Here is a 22,887-nt window from a genome sequence, read left to right as displayed (position 1 = left end):
CCATTAAGATGTGGTGACAAAAGGTCATATCAATTCTTTTATTAGATTTTTAGAGTATGCAATGATATACAAAAGCCCTGCTCCTATACAACTTCATTCTCCCCTTTTCCTGTTGTCACACAAACCATATCTTATGTGCCCATCAACACAGATTTATAATTTTTGTTTCCTCTGCCTTTAATATTTGTGTTTGTACTGTCTTTTTAAATTTATATTATATTTTATTTTTTTATTATTTTTACTTTTAGAGAGGGAAGGGAGGGAGAAAGAGAGAGAGAGAGAAACACCAATGTACGGTTGCTGGGGGCTGTGGCCTGCAACCCAGGCATGTGCCCTGGCTGGGAATTGAACCTGTGATACTTTGGTTCGCAGCCTGTGCTCAATCCACTGAGCTACGCCAGCCAGGTTTTTTTGTACTGTCTTTTATATTTTCCTGCATAGTTACTTTTACTGGCAGTTTTATTTCTTCATGCAGACTTGAGTTACTGACTACTGTCCTTTAGGATTTATTGTAGTAACTGCTGTCTTCTGGCGGTGAATTTTTACTTACTGTCTTTTCTCATTCAAGGCCTGTGATATGCCACCCTCTTTGCATACAAGCCAGTGAGACCTGGGACACTCAGGCTTGAAGCTGGTCTCTCCCTCCAACTGTTGCACAGACAGTGAGGGACAGTGTGCGTTGTTCTCCCTTCCTGTTTAGTTTACAGAACCCAGGATTATTTAGGTGACAGCATTTTTGGGGCAGGTGAGCCTGTTTGTCTGCCCCATGTATTGAACATGTTTGGTCTGAGCTAGGCACAGTCCCACTGCCAGAGCTCACAGTCAGTGTAGAGCAGCAGGTGGCCCAGGACTTTGCCCCACAATAAATAACGGTAGAGGCCAGCCCCCTTCTGCTTGCAATGTAGTTGCTTGAGCAAGGGATGCTTGCAGCTGCGGCTGCCTTCTTGTGACCATGAAGTGACCAGTGTAAGATTAAAGATGGCAGAGCCAAAAGACAGAGCCAGCCTGGGTACTTTGACTGCATCTCTGAGTACTACACCTGCTGCAGTGCCATCTGGACGCCACCTAGATTCTCCTCTGGCAGCTTAGGCAAGATGGAGCAGGAGTGGGAGATGAGAGGATGGATGCCGGCCATTTGGAAGAGGTCCACAGAGGGTCCATTGGTTCACGAAAGATGCCCTTCCAGTTTTATCACTTAGAGACCCATTCAGGTTTCTAGGGCTCTGGCCTGATTCATCCAAATGCTCCCAATCACTGTAATAGGTTACATGGCAGATGGAATTAGGAATCAAATCTGGGTCCTCTACTCATGACTTTCATGACTAAACCTCCAGACTCCACCTCTTCTTCTTGTGTTTCCTCAACAATAATTGCCTGTTGCCATTACTGCCATCCCTATGGGTCCTGTGAGTCCTGGTTAAATCCCAGTGTGAGTTCTAGACCAGGGACTGATGGAGTCAGGATAACTCTGTTGCACATGAACCTGGAGAATACAAGAGCACTGTGCTAAGTGGAGGCTGGTTGGGGAGAGGACAGAGAGGAGGGAGGCTCTGCTGGCGGGTGCCCAGAGGTGGGCACCAGTCATGTGGAACTCAGGGGCTGCAACAAGGTGGGGAGGGTACAGGTTTGCAGTGGGGACCCTTTCTACTCAGATGACTTGGTTTCCCTGAGGAGGTTGGGCTCTAGTAAGGAGAGATGGGGATTCCAGGCTCAGGAAGGTGTGGAGCTGGGGCCAGGTCCCTGGCTACAAGTGTGCAGGAAGCACTCACTGCAACCACTGGCTTCCATCCTGCCACCTCCTCTCCCTCTGCTGGCTCTACAGCCAACTACTGCCAGATCCCTCATCACCCAGCTCCGAGACCAACCTCGGTTCCACCTTCCCTTCTCTGCTCTCCTTGGCAAGGCTTTCCCTGAGAGCCCCTTAACCCACCTTCGCCCAGCATGGCTCCCTACTCAATACCTCCCCACTGCCAAGTCTAGCCCACTCTGCAAAAATTACCTCCCTGGGAAGCCTCCCTTAACTGTTCACCGTTCCATGGACGAGGCACTTAATCATCTCTCCAAGTTTCCAGTTTATCACATATGTGCTGATGGTAGTTTGTGCCACATGCTATGGAAACATGGGTGGTGGAGAAGATGATATCAAACTCAGCATGGAATTTGTGGGTTTGCCAATATTTTAACATAGAATCAAGTTTCTCTATTATAGAAGTAAATGCACACACATACACATACTCAGAAAATGGAGAGAGAAAAAAAATCCCCTATAATAGGCTCCCCAGCTAGGCTTTCTACTGTGAGGGTTTTTTGGAGACTTTACTGCCTTTGTTGTTAGAGAAACAGATTATTACTGCTGGGCCTGTTAGAGGCTGAGGGGTTTTGTTGTTATTACAGCTACACTGAGATATAATCCACATACCACACAATCCACTTCCTTGAAGCATATAATTGACTAGTATTTAAGTATATTACAGAGCTGTGCAACCATCACATTTAAAATATTTTTGTCACCCCCAAAAGAAATCCTATCCCCTTTAGCGGTCATCTCCATGTTTTATTTTTACTTAACATTATTTTGCAAGCATCTTCCTGTTGCCCAATAGTCTTCTTAACTACCTTGTCTGGTGACTGCTAGCAAAGGATTTTGGGGGAGGGAATGGCACAGCCGGGTGTTCTAGAATGATAGTGTTGGGGAGAACGCAGGAAGACTGAAGGAGCAGTGACTGAGCGCAGCCAGAGGGAGAGCTGAGGGAGTGACAGGAGCCGACTGCGGGGAGCAGGGACCTGACTTTGGGATGGAGAGAAGCAAAGCTCTGGAATCAGAATCCACAGCACTACGGACTGGAATGACGGGAAGGATGAAAGAGAAGGGAGTCAGCACCCTGGTGGGGGAGGGGTGGAGTGAGAAGTAAGGTTAATAACTGAGTACCACAAGGAGGAGAGGGCCACAGATTTGGAGAAGGGTTAAAAATGAGCTTGATTTTGGACTTGCTGGATTTGGGGGCCTCCGGGTCTTGTGGCGGAGTCACAAAGTTGCAGCCGTGGGATGCTCACGTCTGGGCCTCAGGAGGCGCTTAGGACCACAGGGAAAAGGTTTGGGATTGAGGGTGTAAGGCCACGTGTGAGGCCTTGGGAGCCTGAGCTGATGCAGGATGGGCCTGAAGGATAAAGAGAACACCTGAAGAGCACTGGCACTTTGAGGGGTGAGGGTGGTGGGCGAGGATGCCGAGCATGTCACCAGGTGGGAGAAGCCAGAGCTGGAGGCGCTGGGCTGTGGCGGGGAGGCTGGTGCGCCAGTGCGGGGTCGGGGCACAGAGCTGCAGCCTCACAGAGTCGTCCTCACGTGAAGCCCCCAACGTGTGTCCCTTGGCTGCCTGTGAGTTTGGGCTTCTCCATCCGCTCTTGCAGCATCTCATCCAGGTAGCAAGGCGAGCGCTGCCCGTCCAGTGAGGTCCGCAGGATTCGGGTCGGGAAGCCTCCAAAGGCTTCGGGTTCCCGACCTGCCCCGCTAAGCTGTGGAGTGGCTTAGGGGGCGGTCCTCGGGCGGTGGGCTGGCCGGAACACGGGGCGCCACCCGCAGAGTCCGATCTAAGTCCCCAGAGCGGCCCCGGCTCCGCGCCGCCTGGACTGAGAGCGCGACAGCTCAGGACATACCTGCTGAATTGGAGCATTAGGGAAAGTTGGGGAACTTGACTTGGTTCGATATTGTCACCCCTGGACACCTTGGGGGCCGACGACCGCGCCGTGCTGCGAGCAACAGACAGCTTAAACCCAGCGGCCCGGGGCTGGGGGAGGGGCGGTGCTCCGTGGAGCCCGAGAAGGGCGGGCGCACGGGCCAATGGGCGTCCCCACCCCTCCGCGGTCCCGCCTCTGGGTCCGGTCTCGAGAGCTCGAGCCTCGCGGGTCAGACGCAGCCGGAGTGCGCGCGGTCCTGGCGCTCCGGCCATGCTCCGCGGAGCCCACGCTATTGCCCCGCGCGCGGCGCCGTCCAGGTAGGCGACGCCGCCGGCCATGCGGCTGGAGGCGCAGGACGCGCTGTATGTGGCGCTGGAGCTGGCCATTGCCGCGCTGTCGGTGGCGGGCAATGTGCTGGTGTGCGCCGCTGTGGGTACGTCGAGCGCGCTGCAGACGCCCACCAACTATTTCCTGGTGTCCCTGGCCGCGGCCGACGTGGCCGTGGGGCTGTTCGCCATCCCCTTTGCCATCACCATCAGCCTGGGCATCTCAACGGATTTCTACAGTTGCCTCTTCCTCGCCTGCTTCGTGCTGGTGCTCACGCAGAGTTCCATCTTCAGCCTCTTGGCTGTGGCCGTCGACAGGTACCTGGCCATCGGTGTCCCGCTCAGGTGAGGCGCGCGGCGGTCCCGAGCCCCGTGGAAGCCCCGCCAATGACCGCGCGCTCCAGGCCCAGGTTCCTGGCGTCGGGAACGGGCCAGGCACGAGCGCCGGGTGCTCTAAGCTCGGTTCCCACCCTGGAAGACACGGGCCATGATCACGATAGACGCGTGCACCCGGGCTGGCCAGACCCTCTCGGGGTCCCGGCCGAGCTCTGGAGACCTGGGCTCCCCGGGATGCGTGCCTCCTTATAAGAGAATCTGCGTAGGGACAACTCTAGGGGTACCGGGCAGTGCGGTCCCCGGGAGCCGGGCCTGTCATGGAAACTCCCGGGGAGGCACCACCCCCGCGGGCGGGTGGAGGCCCAGAAGCCGGAGGTTTGCTGATGGTATCTCCTTTTTTCGGCGAGAACTGTTTCTTTCCTTCCACCCCTCACCCGTGGCAAACGCGGGGTGGGTGGGGTGGGGGAGGAATCTTGGGGCAGAGCAGCAGCACTGCGAGTGCTGGGGATCGGGAGGCCAGTCTGGGTAGTTCCCAGGGCAACTTTGGACGCTGGGACTTCGTGTTACCAGAATGGACCCTACGCACAACCCAGGTTCAGAATGTTCCTGGAGCAAAATGAGAGCCAAGCCTCCCTGGGCGGGAAGGAAGGCGTCAGTTAACTTTGCAGAATGCTCGAACATGTGTCCCTGCATGCTTGATGGTGACTCAGATCACCTCCATATACTTTTAGAAAGAGGTCAAGTGTTTCTCCCCTTCATGCTGGTGTATAATCTTGTTTATCCCCGCTGCCCTGTCCCAGCAGGCTTCGAGAGGGCCACCAGCATTTCAGAACTGAAGTTAAGGGTTCTGGCTTTCTCCTACACTGAGAAAATGTAGGGTTCAGGGGATGGAGCCAGCTAGTAAGAGGAGTGGAGCCCAGCTGTAGCTGACCCAGGGCCTGAGCTGCCCTGGGAGGGCAGGAGTGCCTGGGAGCCTCGGGGCTTATTGAGAATATTTATGCCCTGTCAGTGGTGTCTGGGACCCTTGGGCATTTCTGAGTTGGGTGAGTTTGGGATCTCTTTGGATTCCAGGCTGAGACAGGGAACTGTCACAGGACAAGGAAGGAAGGAAGGAAAGGAATTGAGTGCCAACTCTGTGGGGCAGTTTGTATTAAATTTATATCTTTTAATTCTTTCAGTAATTCCAGAAGGGAGCCACTGTTCCCTGTGCCTGGCTGGTAGGTAAGGGAGATTAGAATCTTGCCCAGAATGGTGCATTTGGAATGAGTCTCCGAGCCAGGACTTGAATCCAGGGCTGGCAGTGTTGTCCTGCTGTGCCCTCAGGTCGTCTTGCAGGGCTGTGTGCAGCATCAGTGTTGGGACGTGGGCAGAAAGCCTACTTCGATGTCTAGAAACAGATCCTGCATCCAGAGAATTGGCAGTTGCAAGAGAAACGAGTTTGAGGGAACTGTCCTGGAGGATGCTCCCAGCAGCCTTTTCAGCAGATAGACATGTTGAGCTTGTCCCTGTGGGTTGTGTCCTGGTACCAAGCTCAACGGAAAGCTCCTGCTTTGTCGGGCTGTGAGCCTGATCTGCGTGCCTGGGCCTTTCTATGTGCTGCTGCCCTTGGCAACTAACCAGGAGGCCTCTGCATCCCATCAGGTGTGACAGGGCACAGAGATTTCCAGGGTTTGCGGTGGCATGGCACATTCCTCTCTCAGGGTCCCCTTCCTGCCTCCTGGTCCTCCTGGCGGTTACTTGATGACCTTTTGGGTTGTTTGCACCCAGCAGGCAGTCACAAGCGCCACCCTGAGAAACCCATATAATAGAAGCCCAGGGCTTGCCCCTGGCAGGGGGTCCAAAGAGGCCCCAGCTCACTGGGAGTTACTGGGAGAATCCCCTGTGTAGAGCAGGAATTCCATAAAAGTTTAAATCTGTTAGTTCTTGTTCTGGTTTATGCTGGGTGGAGACTTGAAAAAAATGGGTGTGGGTGTGTTAAGAAGAAAGAAATATGAATCACTGGCTGGTAACTTCTTCTTTGCAATTGCTAAGGGCAGGAGATGGTAAGTAGAGAGGGCAGAATGCCCATTGGAGAGCTACCTCGGGGCTGGTCCGTCCCTGCCGCCCTCCTGGCCCGCCCACGTGAGTGTAAAGGTCTAGAAGTGGTGTGTACAAGCAGCAGCAGCTCCCTGCCCCAGGAAGGTTTGGGCATCTGAGCTGTCCCCCTCAAGGTTGTACCAGGGACACTCAGGGCTCCCGAATTCTCCTGGGGCCTGAGGGCCCTTGTCCCTCAGTGGTTTCTCCCTGCTTCTGAAGACCGTGGCCCCTGTGTGAAGGCTAAAATGCTGATTTAGGGCCCCACCAGGCCCTACTGAGTCCATTGGTGGGGTGGGGTATGTGTGTGATTCCTGTGCCAGTGTCTTTAACTAGGAACTTCTGGTCTTACCCGGGCTTGAGAGCCCTCTTGGGGTCAGGAAGCCTGGAGGTTCCCCTTCACTTTATTGACATGGGTGGGTGGGGCCCAGCTCCCAAGTGGCTCCGCGGCCCCTCTTGGGTCATAGACGTCCAGGTGGGAGTCAAGTTGGGAGTGCCGAGGTGTCTCCCTGGTAAAGCTAGCAATAACAAAGGCGAGGTCCAGGCACTAAGGACAAAAGCAGTCTTTGGACTGGCCCTGGGCTCCACTCGTTCACTGACGCTGTGGGCTTGGAGGCATTTGTGCCCCAGGGCTCCAGGCCACGGACCCTGAAGCCCCTCCCTGCCTGCCACCCAGCTGCCCATGTGTTTACCAAGAAGAGGAAGATGACAGTGCAAGAGGAAAGGGGAGCCCTGAGGTGATGCTGATCACAAAAATTACAACTTGGGCTGGACTTGAAAATGAGTGTCAGCTCAGACCAAGGCACTGCCCTTGGCCTTCAGTCTGGGGGCTGTCCACAAATGAAAAGAGTCTGCTGCCTTGGGTTCAAGTCTGTACGGTACCTGGTGTTCCAGGCAGAGGTTCCAGTCAAAGTGGTGCCATGGGGACTGGGCGGGGACCAGTTGGTGCACGCAGCAGAGCCAGGTGTGCGGATTCGCGTGGAAGCTGGGGTTGTGTGTCTGTAACGAGTGCGTCTGTCCGGGCTGCTCCGAAGCTCGCTTCACCCTCAGGCTGTTTCCGGTAGGAGCCCTTCCTCCTCCCTAAACTAATCCTGGTTCCTGGTCCCTTTCACACCATACTCCCAGCTGAGTTGGGACACCGTGGTGGCTGTGTAAGTCACCTCTGTCCAGCAGCGCTCCCTGCCCTGCTCCTGGACTCCAGCCCCCTGCCCAGAGTGCTGAGTCTCCTGGGGAGCTGCGGAGGGTGTTTTCCAGAGCTTTACTGTGTCGAGAACAGACTAGAAGGGGTGCATTTGTCCAGGGACCCTGACCCCGTCCCTGGGTCCCTTAGGCACTTTTTCTTTCTTAAAAAAAAAAAAAGAGAGATTTTATTTATTTATTTTCAGAGAGAGGAGGAGGGAGGGAGGAAGAGGGAGAGAAACATCGATGTGTGAGAGATACATCAATCGATTGCCTCTTGTACATCCTCAACTAGGGGACCTGGCCTGCAACCCAGGCATGTGCCCTGACTGGGAATCGAACCTTTTGGTTTGCAGGCTGGTGCTTGGTCCTCGGAGCCACACCGGACAGGGCCCTTAGCTGCTTTTCGTCATGCCTCATGTAGCCAGGCTAAGATAGGTACTGAAGACTTCTCAGCAGGAGGTGATGTCTTGGGTGAAAACACAGCCTCCACTTATCAGACTAAGCTGTATGTTGGGGTGGGAGTTGGCAGGGGGTTTTGAGTGTTTTTTCAAAGGTTTTTCCCACCTTTTAAAATTTTTGAGCTACTGTTTTCATATGATAAAATTCACCTTTAATGTTGTTTTGAAGTAAAGCTAACAGAGAAGTTTTTCAGCTCTGGGTCCTACCTGCCCCCTGCGTTTCCAACGACCCCCTCCTTGGGTTCTCTCTTCTCCACACCAGTGTTGTCGTTCTTGGGCTGGTCATTCCCATTGTCGTGGGTTGAAGGGGGGCCCTGAACCTGTGAATAGAGCCTTATCTAGGAAAGGAATGACTGCTTCCTTACGTGGATCTTGAATAGAGGAGCTTATCCTGGGTTGTCTAGTGGTCCTAAATGCAATCGCATGGTTACAACACAGGCAGGCAGAGAGAAAGGAGGCAGAAACTGGAGGGGCTGGGGCTGCTACCAGCGGCTGAGAGAGTGGCAGATTCTCCCCTGGAGCCTCTGCAGGGAGCTGGGCCCCACCCACACCTTCCTTTCAGGAGTCTGGCCTGCAGAACTTGGAGAGAAGTGATCTTTTAAGCCACCAAGTTTGTGGCCCTGTTGCGGTAGCCCTGGGAAACCACCATTACGACATGAATATGCTTCAATCAGCTGCGTCGACTACACACCCTCTCCACGTACTGGCCTGTCCTTCGTTTCTCTCCACAGTAAACTTTCCTGACAAGTCCAGTTTCACTGTCTCCCCTTCCATGGTCCCCATGACCCCTGCCATGACCCCTTTTTGGTCGAATCTCATAGTCACTTCTTGGATGTCATTGCACATGTCCTCTTAGCAGCTCTTGATCAGCTCCTGCTGGGTCACCGTGCCCCCCGCTGCCACTCCCCTGTGACCGTTCCCTCCACTGCTGCTGAGAGGAAGATGTGAAACGTGAGTCCGAGCGCTTCCTGCCCTCGCATAGAACCCGAGTGTCTCACTTGGGCCTCGGGCTCTGAATGGCCTGGCTGCTGTCCTCCCCGTCTCGCTCCCTGCCCCACCTCGCTCCCTGCCCCACCTCGCTCCCCGCCCCACCTCGCTCCCCGCCCCACCTCACTCACCAAGCACAGCCATGCTGGTCCAAGTTCTTTCACCAGCCACAGTCTTTGTTCAGCATTTCCTCAGTTCTCCCACCACTGCATTTCCTTATCACTGGCTATGGTTAAGTTGCATCTTTACTAGGTTATGGTCCCTTTCAGTTGGAGTGTGGACTCTGAGAGAGGGGCTCCGTCTTATATTCAAGGACCTAATACCTGGCACCATGCAAGGCCTGGGGTAGGGAACCACATTTTGAATAAATACATGAGTGACTGGTGAAGCATGTGTGTTTCAGTGTGTCAGGCCTTGGGGGAAAGCTAGGCAGTGGGGGAGGGGAGGCACTGTGCTGAAAAAAAAAAAAGACTTGGGGAGGGAGGGTCCAAGATGGCAGATCCCAGTAATGGGCAGAACTCTCTGGTGAAATGATGTCAGAAAAAGATGGTCCAATAGGGGAAGAAAAGAGGGGACACCCTCTTCTGGAAGGGTCTCTCACAGGCTTGAGGAGAGCGGGGCAGAGAGGCGCCCAGCAAGGCAGCAGGTGCTGGGGGCACCCACAGGCCCTGACTCCCAGCTGGGGCCACCTTCCCCCTTTGTAAGGGAACATGCCCTCAGGCCTGGAGAAGAAGTCTCAGGACTCAGGAGGAGGGAGGGGCCTGGGTGCCTGTCTGCTGTTGTTTTACGCCACAGTTAGCATGGCGTTCTTTGCACTCCACCTCTCAGCCTGGAGCTGTGACTGTCAGGCACAGGGGCTGTCGGGCCCAGGGCTGTGTTAATGGGAACCTCTAGTGGCCCCAGCATGCTGGAGAGCAGTTTAGTTCTCCGCTGGGCACACACATGCCTAGGCAGAATCTAAGGTCTGGTCTGGTCTGGCCAGTGGGGCCCTCCAGCACCATCTGAGGGGGAACCAGGGTAATCCAATCTGGATGGTTTCTGGAGATCCCGTCCTGTCACGGGGGGGTGGAGTGCAGCCAGCTGGTCAGTCATCAGGAGCCTTGGGAGCCTGCGGCTGGGAGGAGGTGACAGTGGGGGCTGTGAGCATTCAGGCCTGTGGCGGGAGCACAGGGCTCTTCCTGTAGGTCAAGAAGAAGGGTCCACCAGCCCAGGGACTGGGGCCCACAGCAGCCCACCCTCAGGGCAGCAGAAGTCCCCTGCAGGTATGCAGGAAGGTGTCAAGCCTGCCCTGGGGCAGCACTGGCCTGGGAAGCACCTGGCCAGGCTCAGCACTGTTCCCAGGGAATTCTGAAAGGCACAGATGGCTGCCTTTGATCACCTGGAGAACAAGCGTGTGTAAAGGGACAAAAGTTAACGTTTTCACGTGGCAGGCCATCTGCTTGCCTTCCTCTGTAATGGAGGGCACAGGTTTCCTGCCTCATGGGGCTGTTCCTGCCGGACATGTTTTCATCTCTCAGCTTGGGATCACAGTTGTGGGGACAGATATGAGGAATTGTGTCCCCAGCTGCTCTGGACATTGGAATTTTTAATCCTGGGAACAGCACCGCTCTTTTAAAGCCTTTTCTGTGTGCCTGGAACCTTATGTACCTCGTCTTGTTTAACCTTTACACCAGCCTTGCGGGAGCAGGTGTTTCCCTACTACTTCACAGACGAGGAACTCCGGGCTCTGGGAGCGAGGATCCACTCAGGGTCACTCCAAAGTCAGCATTGGGTACGCCTGTCTTCCAGGATGTGAACAGCTGAAGGTCATCCCAAAACACCTCCTTAATGAGTGGTTCCTTGTAGGAGTAGATAAAGGAGGACAATTACAATTGGGACAAAGAGGACTATAGCTAAATAGTAATAAGACCAAATGAGGAGGAGAAAGCGAACCCTTGGCCAGTGTGCATGAAGTGTACTTGAACTGGACTAAGAGCTGCAGGGACCTTGGAGGACCTCCTCCTGCCCCTCCTTCCTGGGGGGGGTGGGAGGGGAACAGAGGCCCAGCCTGTCCTGAGGCTGCAGATTCCTGGCTGACCTTCTGAATAGGGCTTCAGAGGGGTTCTTCACCCCTCCGGGCTTTAAGAGGTGTGACCTCTGAGGCTGACAGGCTGGAGACAACTGCCACCGGCAGCAGGAACTTCAGGGCAAATGGCAAATGTACCTTCTTCAACCAGATGAAAGTTGAGAGCAGCCAGTCATGGGGTCTGGGATGGCTTTCTGGAGGGAGGAGAGTGCTTTTTCTGTGGGGCTGGTGCTGAGTTTGCATATGGGATAAATGGGGGGCGGGAGCATTTTGAGCTAAGGTGGAGCACATGCACAGAAGCCAAGCAGGGGAGCCACTCTGGGCTCCCCAGCCATTGGTGTGGCTGAGGGTTTGAGAGCAGGCAGGTCAAGGAGGGCTCAGATGCTTGCTGAGGATCATGGGTATTCTTCTCAAGGCACTGGTAAGTCCATGAAGAGATCTTTTATTTTTTTATCCTCACTCAAGGACATTTTCCCCATCACTTTTGGAGAGAAGGAGAGAAAGGAAAGAAGAGAGAAAAACATCAATATGAGAGAGAAACATCGACTGGTTGCCTCCAGCACATGCCTGGATGCGGGGGTCGGACCCACAACCTAGGTGTGTTCCCTGCCCGAGAGTTGAACCCACAACACTTTGGTTATGGGATGATACTCCAACCAGCTGAGCCACACAGGCCAGGATGAAGGAAGTTTATTATTTTTGGGTTTTTAAAAATTATTATTGTTTTTTTTTGACAGAAATCAGTCAGTCTGCACAGAAGTAAGTATTCAAAAGTACAGAAGGGCACAGGATGGAGAGCGAACCTCTGCTGTCTTTGCCCCTCTGCCAGGCAGCCCTCTCAGACTGTTCCTGATGGCATGTCTTCTGAGGGCCATGCCACCCTTTCTGGCAGCACCTGGGTTTGTGCTGCCATCTTTATTTATTTCCTATTTTTTCAGATTAATCATTTTTATTTTTCAAGTACAGTTGACATACATTATTATATGAGTTTCAGATGTACACCCCAGTGATTAGGCATTACACAACTTACTAAGTGATCACCTTGGTAAATCTCGCACCCATCTGACACCACCCACAGCTATCAGAATACTACTGATTATATTCACTGTGCTGTACTTTACATCCCTTTGACTATTCTGTAACTACCAATTTGTGCCCCTTAATTCCTTCACCTTTTTCACCTACCCCCCTTACCCACTCCCATCTGGCAACCATCAAAATGTTCTCTGTAGCTGTAGGTCTGTTTCTCTTCTGCTTGTTAGTCAATTTTGGTTTTTTAGATTCAATTGTTGATAGATATGTATTTATTGACATTTTATTATTCATATTTTCTTTCTTTTTTCTCCTTTTTTAAAAAAAGGTTTTATTTATTTATTTTTAGAGGGGGAGGGGGAGAGAGAGGGAGAGAATCATTGTGTGGTTGCCTCTCTCACACCCCCTTCTGGGGACCTGGCCTACAACCCAGGCATGTGCCCTGACTGAGAATTGAACCAGTGACCTCTTGCTTCGCAGGTTGGCACTCAATTCACTGATCCACACCAGCCAGGGCTTCTCTTTCTTCTTAAAGAAGACCTTTTCACATTTCTTGTAATGTTGGTTTGGTGATGATGAGCTCATTTAGCTTTTCTTGTCTGGGAAGCTCTTTATCTGTCCTTCAAATGCTAGCTTTGCTGGATAGAGTCATCTTGGTTGCGTAACCTTGCTTTTCATCACTTTCAATGTTTCTTGCCAATTCCTTCTAGCCTTCAAAGTTTCTCTTGAGAAATCAGCTGACAGTCTTATGGGAGCTCCCTTGTAAGTAACTAACTGCTTTTCTCTTCCTGCTTTTCAGATTCTCTCTTTGGCTTTAACCTTTGGCATTTTAATTATGACGTGCCTTGGTGTAGGCCTCTTTGGATTCATCTGGTTTGTGACTCTGTGCTTCCTGGACTTGTATGTCTATTTCCTTCACCAAGTTAAGGAAATTTTCCATCATTATTTTTTAAATGGGTTTTCAATTTCTTGCTCTCTCTCTTCTCCTTCCAGCAGCCCCTGATGTGAACATTGGTACACTTGTAGTTGTCCCAGAAGCTCCTTACACTATTTTCATTTGGGGGGATTCTCTTTTCTTTTTGCTGTTCTGATTGGGTGTTCTTTGTTTCCTTATATTCCAAATCACTGATCTGATTCTCTGTTTCATCTACTGTACTATTGACTCCCTATAAATTATTCTTCATTTCAGTTAGTGTATCATACACTTCTGGTTTTTTTTGTTTTTGTTTTTGGTGTTCTTTAAGTTCTCACTAAGTTCATTGAGCATCAATCCTTATGACCAGTGTTTTGAACTTGGTATCTTGTAAATTTCTTATTTTCAACTTGCTTCGTTCTTTTTTTTGGAGTTTGTTCTGTTCTTTCATTTGGGACATGTTTCTTTGTCTCCTCATTTTGTCAGCCTCCTGTGTTTGTTTCTATGCATTAAGTACAGCTGCTATGTCTCCCAGGTAGCCTAATGTAGAGTGGCCTAATGTAGTAGGTGTTTTGTGGCATCCAGTGACACAGTCCCCTCAATTACCCAAGCATTGCACTCAGGGTGTGCCCACTGTGTGGGCTGTGTACACCTGCCTGTTGTCATTGAGCCTTGATTGCTGTTGGCATGTCAGTGGAAAAGATTTATCCTCGGACTGATCAGCTGCAAGGACTGGCTGTGACCACCATCGAGGATCAGCTGTGCAAGGGCCTACCCAGCACAGCTGGACTTACTTCAGCAGGACTCTGGTGACCTCTGAGTCCTCCCCTTGACTGTGTTGCTTGTGAAGGTGGTTTGGTAGCGATGCTTTGATGTGGCCTGAAGCTGTTCACTGGGTGCACTGGCTCTGGGACCTCCCAGGGGAAGTGCAGGCCAAGGTCAGCTGCTGCCTGGGTTTTGTCTGAAGCCACCCAGCGTGAGCTACAAAGCAACCTGCAGATGGCTGCTCCTGGTGCTGGATTTGGAGGTATCCAGGAGGGGCCAAGCTGTGAACCAAGGCTGGCTGCTGATAGCATAGGACCCACGGTTGCTTAGTGAGAGGTATTGGACCCACTGAGGTCAGAGGCTGCTAGTTTGAGAGATTTAGGACAATCTGAAGCATGAGCCAGACAGGCCATTTGTATGGAAAAGCTACTGGAAACAGTCTGGGTGTGTCTGAAAGTTGGTGGGGCAAGGTCTCAGGTAATCACTAGGGCAGGGCAAACTGTGAGTGAGTCTCAGTCACAGACAGAGTTGATAGAGTCTCAGATATGGTGCCCACCTGCTGGTTCTGTGGGGTGCAGTAAGGGGATCTCAGAAGAGGAACAGTGGCCCCTGCTAGCACTTTTGTCTGACAGAAAGCTGCCCTCCAGCGCTCTCCCTGATGCCAGACACTTCTGTTCCTCCCCATATGTTTCCAGTGCTTTTCAAGCAGCTGCCCCAGCACTGGAGCTCAGCAATGAGTCCAGGTAAGCCCATTTGCAGGCCCTTTAAGAAGAACTGCCAGGGAGTCCAGCAGCCCTCTGCCTCACTCAGCCACACTCCCTGCTGATTTTTACAGTCAGAACTTATGGGGACTTCTCTTCCTGGCCCTGGATCCTTGGGCTACAGGGTCTGATGTGGGCCTGGGACACCTTGCTTCTCAGTGAGGGACCTCTGTAGCTGAGATATCCCTTCTAATTTTTTTTATATCCTTACTTAAGGATATGCTTATTGAATTGAGAGAGAAAGAGAGAACCATCAATCATTTGCCTCCCATACACACCCCAAACAGAGATTGAACCTGCAACCTAGGTATGTGCCCTGACCTAGAATGGAACCTGCAGCTTTTTGGTGTAAGGGACAGCACTCCAACAAATTGAACCACCCTGCCAGGGCTCCCTCCTGATTATTATCCACCATGTGTGTGTGGGACCAACCCATTCTGTGTCTCTACCTCTCCTACCAGTCTTAATGTGGCTTCTTATTTAAATCTCTCCTTGTAGGACTTCTGTTTAGCCAGATTTCAGGTGGTTCTGAGTGATGGTTGTTTGGTAGTTTAGTTGTAATTTTGATGTGGTGTGCCGCCATCTTTAAACAAGACCTGTTGACTGACTCTCTGCCATGTAATAGGAGGATTGAGGCTCACTCAAGCCCATATCTTAACCCTGCTCTTTCCAGTTTTTGTTATACAGTATTTTTATTTTTTTCTGTGGATCATATTTCAGCCTCCATTTCTAACTCCGTCACTTGTAGGCAGTATCTATTAACTGCTAAGAGAAATGAGGAAAGCATACTGCCATCATCCCTTCCACCTCTCTCCACCTCTTGCTATCAGCTCTATTTTTATTTTAGCACACTGCCTATCTAGTCAAGGTTTTACTTTCAAAAAGGCAATTTGTATTATTGTACAGAAATTGAAGCCATATAAAAGGGTAAATGTAAAAGCAGCCACCAAGCTCTCACCTCTGGTTTCCCAATTGCCTATCAAAGGCGACTGCTGTTCCTTGTGGGTTTTTTACCTACACAAATTATGAACTGCACACATTTATGTTGTACCATTACTTTATGCTGTCAAGGTTAACACCATTTACATTTTATTCTGTAGCTAGAAGAAAGTTTCCTGAACTTGGAGAGTTTCTGAGAATTGCAAACTGAGTAATGCATTTGTGATGTTTCCGTGTGTGTATCTTACTCGTCCCAGAATGGAGCACTATGGTTGAAGTAGGACATGCATTCTGTCTCTAAACACATGCTTCTTAAGAAGATGGTTCTAATGGGTTCTATTAGAACCCAGGTCAAGCCTTGAGTTCTATATTTAGGTGCTATCCATGGCTCAAAATTACACCACCTTTCCGTCTGCTTCATGTTTGGATCATGATTTTCTCATCAAGAAATTAAAAGAAAGTGAGAGGAAGAACATGGCTTCCCATATGCTTATGAAGAGCCAGCTTCTTCATCATCCTTGCTGCTGACTGTCTGAATGAGCCTTCTGACTGGGGGCACTCGGTCAGCTGTGCCTTCTTTGTACTCCCGGAGTTGCTCCGCCATGTCTTGTATTCCATGTTTTCTTTTCTCTTTCTGGATTCCATGTTTGTTTCTGTACACATCCTTAGGTAACCTTTTAAGGACATGGGAGATGAACTTTCTGGGTGCTTAAATGCCAAAATGTTTTTATTTCTCACGTGTGATTGATAGTTTGAATGTGGTTCAGAAGTTTTATGGCATTGCTCAAGAAGTCTGATATGCATGTGATTATTTTTTTGTGAGAAGAGTAGCACTGTTTTATTTTTATTTTTTAAAATATATTTTACTGATTATGCTATTAGAGTTGTCCCATTTTCCCCCTTTATTCCTCTCCACCCTGCACAACCCATCCCACCCACATTCCCCCCCTTAGTTCATGTCCATGGGTCATACATATAAGTTCTTTGGCTTCTACATTTCCTACACTATTCTTAACTTGCCCCTGTCTATTTTCTACTTACCATTTATGCTACTTAATCTCTGTACTTTTTCCCCCTCTCTCCCCCTCCCCACCCACTCCCCTACTGATAACCCTCCATGTGATCTCCATTTCTGTAATTCTGTTCCTGTTCTAGTTGTTTGCTTTTTTTTTTTTTTTTTAGGTTCAGTTGTTAATAGCTGTGAGTTTGTTGTCATTTTACTGGTCATATTTTTTATCTTCTTTTTCTTAGATAAGTCCCTTTAACATTTCATATAATAAGGGCTGGGTGACAATGAACTCCTTTAACTTGACCTTATCTGGGAAGCACGTTATCTGTCCTTCTATTATAAATAATAGCTTTGCTGAGTAGAGTAATCTTGGATGTAGGTCCTTGCCGTTCACGACTTGGAATACTTTCTTCCAGCCTCTTCTTGCCTGAAAGGTTTCTTTTGAGAAATCAGCTGACAGTCTGATAGGAACTCCTTTGTAGGTAACTGTCTTCTTTTCTCATGCTGCTTTTAAGATTCTCTCCTTATCTTTAATCTTGGCTAATGTAATTATGATGTGCCTTGGTGTGTTCCTCCTTGGGTCCAACTTCTTTGGGACTTTTGGAGCTTCCTGGATTTCCTGAAAGTGTATTTCCTTTGCCAGATTGGAGAAGTTCTCCATTATTCTTTCAAATAAGTTTTCAATTTCTTGCTCTTCCTCTTCTCCTTCTGGCACCCCTATGATTCAGATGTTGGAACATTTAATGATGTCCTGGGGGTTTGTAAGCCTCTCTTCATTTTTTGGAATTCTTGTTTCTTCATTCTGTTCTGGTTGAATGTTTCTTTCTTCCTTCTGCTCTAAACCATTGATTTGAGTCCTGATTTCCTACCCGTCACTGTTGGTTCCCTGTAGATTTTTCTTTATTTCACATAATGCAACCTTTATTGCTGTCTGGGTCTTTTTTATGCTGTTGCAGTACCCAGTGAGTTCCTAGAGCATCCGGACAACCATTGTTTTGAACTGTGCATCTGATAGTTTGTCTGTCTCTTCATCGCTTGGTTGTATTTTTCCTGGAGCTTTGATCTGTTCTTTCATTTGGTACATTTTTTTTTTTGTCGAGTGCACCTGTTCTGTAGTAAGGGGCAGAGCCTTAGGTTTTCACCAGGGCAGGGCAATACACATAAATTCATTGTGATGCTGTATGTGGGAGAGGGGTCCAAGAGGGAACAGTGCTGCTTGCTCCACTCTGCCAGTTTTCAGTCACCTCTCCCGCTACCCACAACCAAGTTAGGCCCTCCTGGTGCTGATTCCCGTGTGAGTGGGTTTGTGTAGTTCTGGGACCCTGTGGGTCTCTCCAGTGAAGTCTCCTGTGAGGCTGAGAGTTTCTCCTGCTGCCACCTCAACCCCCACAGGTGTTTTCAATAAGAGGTTTGAGGCTTTATTTCCCTGTGCTGGAACTCTGGGTTTCGAGGTCTGTCTCGCTCCCCAGTTGTTCCTTCCAGTTTATCTGCAAATGAATGTGGGACCCCCAGTCCACAATCCACTGCCTTGCCAGGTCCACCAGCCACCACCTTGCCGCAAGTCCTCTCCACCCAGCTGCCCACCTCTACCCCTCCTACCGGTCCGGGTGAATGTTTCTTCTTTAACTCCTTGGTTGTCAGACTTTGATACAGTTCAATTTTCTGGCAGTTCTGGTTGTTTTTTGTTTTTAAATTTGTTGTTGTCCTTCTTTTAGTTGTGTGAGGAGGCACAGTGTGTTTACCTTTGCCTCCATCTTCTGATTCTTGTTTTTAACTTGTATTTCTCCTCTGGAGGCCTTTGGGGTGCCTTGCTTTTGCTTGATGTTCTGAGATTTCATGAAGTTGTGTCTCCATGTTGACTTTCAGCTTTCCTCCTTCACTGGGGATGGTACATCTAGGCTATCTTTTCTAAACTGAAGACTTTGGTTTGTCTTCAGCTCTGAAACTTTACAAAAGACTATTTTCTTTCTTTCTTTCTTTCTTTCTTTCTTTCTTTCTTTCTTTTTACCCTTTTTTAAAAATATATTTTATTGATTATGCTATTACAGTTGTCCCATTTCCCCCCTTCTCTCCCCTCCCCCCTGTACCCCCCTCCCACCCACATTTCCCCCTTCAGTTCATGTCCATGTGTCATACTTATGAGTTCTTTAGTTTCTACATTTCCCGTACTATTCTTGCCCTCCCCCTATCTATTTTCAACCTACATTCTATGCTACTTATTCTCTATACCTTTTCCCCCTCTCTCCTCCTCCCACCCCCCTGCTGCTAACCCTCCATGTGCCCTCCATTTCTGTGGTTCTGTTCCTGTTCTAATTGTTTACTTAGTTCTTTTGGTTTTGCTTTAGGTGTGGTTGTTGATATTTGTGAGTTTGCTGTCCTTTTACTATACATGTCTTTTCTTTATCTTCTTTTCTTAGATAAGTCCCGTTAGCATTTCATAAAATAAGGGCTTGGTGATGATGAACTCCTTTAACTTGACCTTATCTGAGAAGCACTTTATCTGCCCTTCCATTCTAAATGAGAGCTTTGCTGGATAGAGCAATCTGGGATGTAGGTCCTTGTCTTTCATGACTTGGATATTTCTTTCCAGCCCCTTCTTGCCTGTAAGGTCTCTTTGGAGAAATCAGCTGACAGTCTGATGGGAACTCCTTTGTAGGTGACTGTCCCCTTACCTCTTGCTGCTTCTAGGATTCTCTCCTTTGTTTTTACCTTGGCTAATGTAATTATGATGTGCCTTGGTGTGTTTCTTCTTGGGTCCAACTTCTTTGGGGCTCTCTGAGCTTCTTGGATTTCTTGGAAGACTGTTCCCTTTGCCAGATTGGGGAAGTTCTCCTTTATTATTTGTTCAAATACGTGCTCAATCTGTTGTTTTTCCCCTTCCGATTCTGGTACCCCTATAATTCGGATATTGGTACGTTTAAAGGTGTCTTGGATGCTCTTAATCTTTTCCTCAATTTTTTGAATTCTTATTTCATCATGCTTTCCTGCTTGGTTGATTCTATCTTCCTCTGGTCCACTGTATTGTTTTGAGACTCATATTCCTTCCTTTCACTATTGGCCCTCCTCCGCGTGTCTTCCTGCATCTGTTTTATGGTAATCTGCATTCTTTCATCTAGATTTCGTCCAAAATCCACCAGTTCCGTGAGCTTTCTGATCACCAGTGTTTTGAACTGCGCATCTGATAGATTGGCTAATTCTTGGTCGCTCAAAAGGATGAGTCCTGGGGGACTGATCTGCTCTGTTGAAAACATGGTTTTGTTTTTTTTTTTCCCCTGTCTCTCCTTTTTTTTTTTTTCCGGTCTGGTTGCTCTAGTTATGGTGGGGGGCAGAGCCTTAGGTGCTCACCGGGGATGGGCACCCCGGTCGCTAGATTGTGATGTTATATGTGGGGGCGGGGCAGGAGCGGGAGCGGGGCGGGAGGAAACAATGGCGGTAGTTCCGTTCCCCTGGACTCAGACCCTTGTCTGGGCTTCCGGGCCGCGAGTTCTGCCCTGGTCCACAATCGCTGCCCCTCTGGGTCTGCCAGCCGCAGCTTGCGTACTCAGGGATCACCGCTGCCTTCTTGCGCGCTGGATGGCTTTTGCGCCGATTTTGTGCCAAACCTTCCCCCGACCTCCGCGCGCCACTGACCCGAGCCAGCCCCACGCCCGCGGGCTCGTCTTCTCCTACCAGTCTGGATGAACACGTCTACTTCAACTTCTTGGCTGCCCGACTTCCATTCAGATAAATCCTCTGCCGGATCTGGGTGTTATTCTGATAGTAAATTATTGTTGTAAATTATTGGTTTTCTAATCTTGGTTGTACGAGGAGGTACGGTGCATCCACCTATTCCTCCATCTTGCCGGAAGTCTGGAGTACAAAAGACTATTTTCTTGATTATTTCCTTACACCCATTTTCTCTATTCTTTCATTCTGTGACTTAAAAAAAGATTTTATTTATTTATTTTTAGAGAGAGTGGAAGGGAGGGAGAAAGAGAGGTAGAGAAACATCACTGAGGACCCAGCCTGTAACCCAGGCATGTGCCCTGACTGGGAATCAAACCGGTGACCCTTTGATTCACAGGTCGGCACTCAGTCCACTGAGCCACACCAGCCAGAGCACCTTCTGGGATTTTTAATAGGTAGATGGATACTTACCCTCCTTGACTGGCTGTCTTTGTCGCTAAAGTGTCCTCTAATATGATGTAAGTTTCTAATACTTTAGCTTTTTATTCTCCTCTGGAAAAGTTCCTTGACTCTTTCCCTTTAGTTGTTCTTTTTTTGTTTTTAAATTTAGCATTCATTTTACTTTATTGATTTAAGGTTAAACATTTTTAAATTTTTGAAAAATCTTTTTTTGGATTCGCATGATTCAGATTACTTCATGTGGCACAGGGTGTATCTAATCACCTCTTCCTCCAACTGACCCTCCATCACTAGGACTCACGGTTCAGCCTTGGGAGAGGGCAGGAGGTGGGAGTAAATGCCCAGCTCCATGGGAGGTGGGGAGACAGCGGCTGGGTGGGCAAGGCAGCCCACGGAGCTGGTCCACAGGCTGTCTTTCCCTTGATTTCTGTTCCTCTTCTAAATCCTGTTCTGGAACCTGATGTGTGTGAGACTGGAGCCTCTCTTCCTGGCCATCCTGTTTCTGATTTAGGGCTTTGTATCCCATCCTAATGCTCCTGTGTGCCTTCTGGTTTCTAGAAACTCACCAAAATCTCTGGTTTGCTGATGTCACCTTTCACTTCCATATTTAGGATGGTATGAGTTTGTTTACTTTTGTGTTTTTCTACTGTCATTTCAGTGTGATTTCCTGAAAAGGGATAATTAGGTGGAAACTGGCAGGCCAATGTAGGATCTTAATCAAGAGTTTGACATGGTCAAGTTTGCATTATTAACCAGTCATCCTGGTGGACAGTGGGCAGGATGGACTGGGGGGACGAGGTTCTGTGGAGGATCCGGTTCTCCTTCAGGTGAGAAGGAGACAGTGTGACCAGGGTGGGGGTGGTGGAGGGGGAGGCACATCTAGGGATGTTTGAGACATGTAAAATCTAAATGTCTGCATCTGGGTAGGTTGATACCTGATGTCAGCTAAGGGATTTGAAGCACAGGGGCCACAGGTAAAGCTGTGTAGCCAGCCAAGAGACCAGGATAGGAAAGAATCCTGAGACTGTAGGTGGGCCCAAGGATCAGTGAACAAGGTCAAGGCCATCCAGGGTGGGGCCGCAAGCAGTGAAGCCTGCAGTGCCGGGTCTGCCTGTGTGATGGGCGAGTATGTCTGTATTTGTGCTACACGTATTGCATGGTATGCTGTGGCTGGAAGATGGGATCCTAGGGCACAGGTCCTAGAGGACTTGCTGACTTGATTGGATCTTGGGCACGAGGGAGAGGGAAGAGTCCAGGGTGACTCCCATATTTTGGGGCAGCTGTGTGGTGCCATCTCAAAGACAAGGGGGAACTTTGGTCTAGTGTTGTGTAGGTTCATTTAAGGGACCTCCCGGTCAAGAGATGCAGTGGGTGTTTGAGTTTGGGGAGTTTGCCGGTCAGTCCTTCTGCCTGGCTCTGTCCCCAAGCCCTCCCACTCTGCCGGAGCCCAGCCCTGAGCCCAGCTCTGTTCATTCCTCCTGGCCTCCTGCCAGGCCCTTTCCTTAGCAAGTTAAACACACCTTGGCTCCTCTTGCCTCTCTCAGCCTCACCTTCTCTGGTTTTACTGCCTGTTTTGCTGCAGTCTGGCCACTCGCAAACTTCCCAAAGCAGCTTTCTGTATGTGCCGTCTTGATTTCCTATGCTGACTTCAAGACCTCTGCCGAGTCTGCCTTTTTAAAAAAATGTGGACAACTATAAAACTGTATTAGGGGACATCATAGAACAGGTTCTGGCAGTTGCACTTCTTGAGCCCGCCCTCCAGTCACCTCTCTGTGGTTCCATCTCTACTTCTGCCCTGTCCCAGAATGCCAGTCTCCTAACAAGCAGTCTCTCTACACCACGCTACTCCGTTTAGCCCACTTACAGGGCAGCAGTAGTGTCCCTCCTTCCTTTACCTAACGTGTCTGGTGCCTCAGGGTAAGGCCTTAGCTCCCTCACTGGTTCTGGTCCCTTCTCCTGCAGCTTCATCCTTGCTCCTCCCTTTCTTTGATTCTCTGCTCTGGCTTCTCAGGACTCCTCTAAATCCTTGGGTCATACTGAGGTCCGCCCTTGGCACATGCTGTTCTTGCAGCCTGGAATGTTCGTTACCTGCTGACTCTTCCTGATTTTCACTCCGCTGTGTCTGGGAGGAACCCAGGATCCCTTTGCAGCTCTCTGTCGACTTGCAGCTGTTTTCTTAATTATTAGTCCTTTGTTTAAGGCCACCTTCCCTTCTCCATTGTAAGCAGGTCTCATGTTGTT

General features: G+C 49.8%; 1 protein-coding gene across 1 annotated transcript in view; it reads left to right on the top strand.

Moving 5' to 3' along the window:
* Window positions 1-3,927: 3,927 nt before the first annotated feature.
* Window positions 3,928-22,887, top strand: part of ADORA2B (adenosine A2b receptor) — a 35,375-nt gene continuing 16,415 nt past the window's right edge. The window contains 1 exon segment of the mRNA XM_028534381.2: window positions 3,928-4,346. Coding sequence (XP_028390182.1) covers window positions 4,012-4,346 — 335 coding nt within the window. The 5' untranslated portion in view covers window positions 3,928-4,011.

The sequence above is a fragment of the Phyllostomus discolor genome, chromosome 8, assembly GCF_004126475.2.
Source record: "Phyllostomus discolor isolate MPI-MPIP mPhyDis1 chromosome 8, mPhyDis1.pri.v3, whole genome shotgun sequence".
Lineage (NCBI taxonomy): Eukaryota > Metazoa > Chordata > Mammalia > Chiroptera > Phyllostomidae > Phyllostomus > Phyllostomus discolor.
Note: the sequence above shows the minus strand (reverse complement) of the source record. Positions and strands in the feature narration are given on the sequence as shown.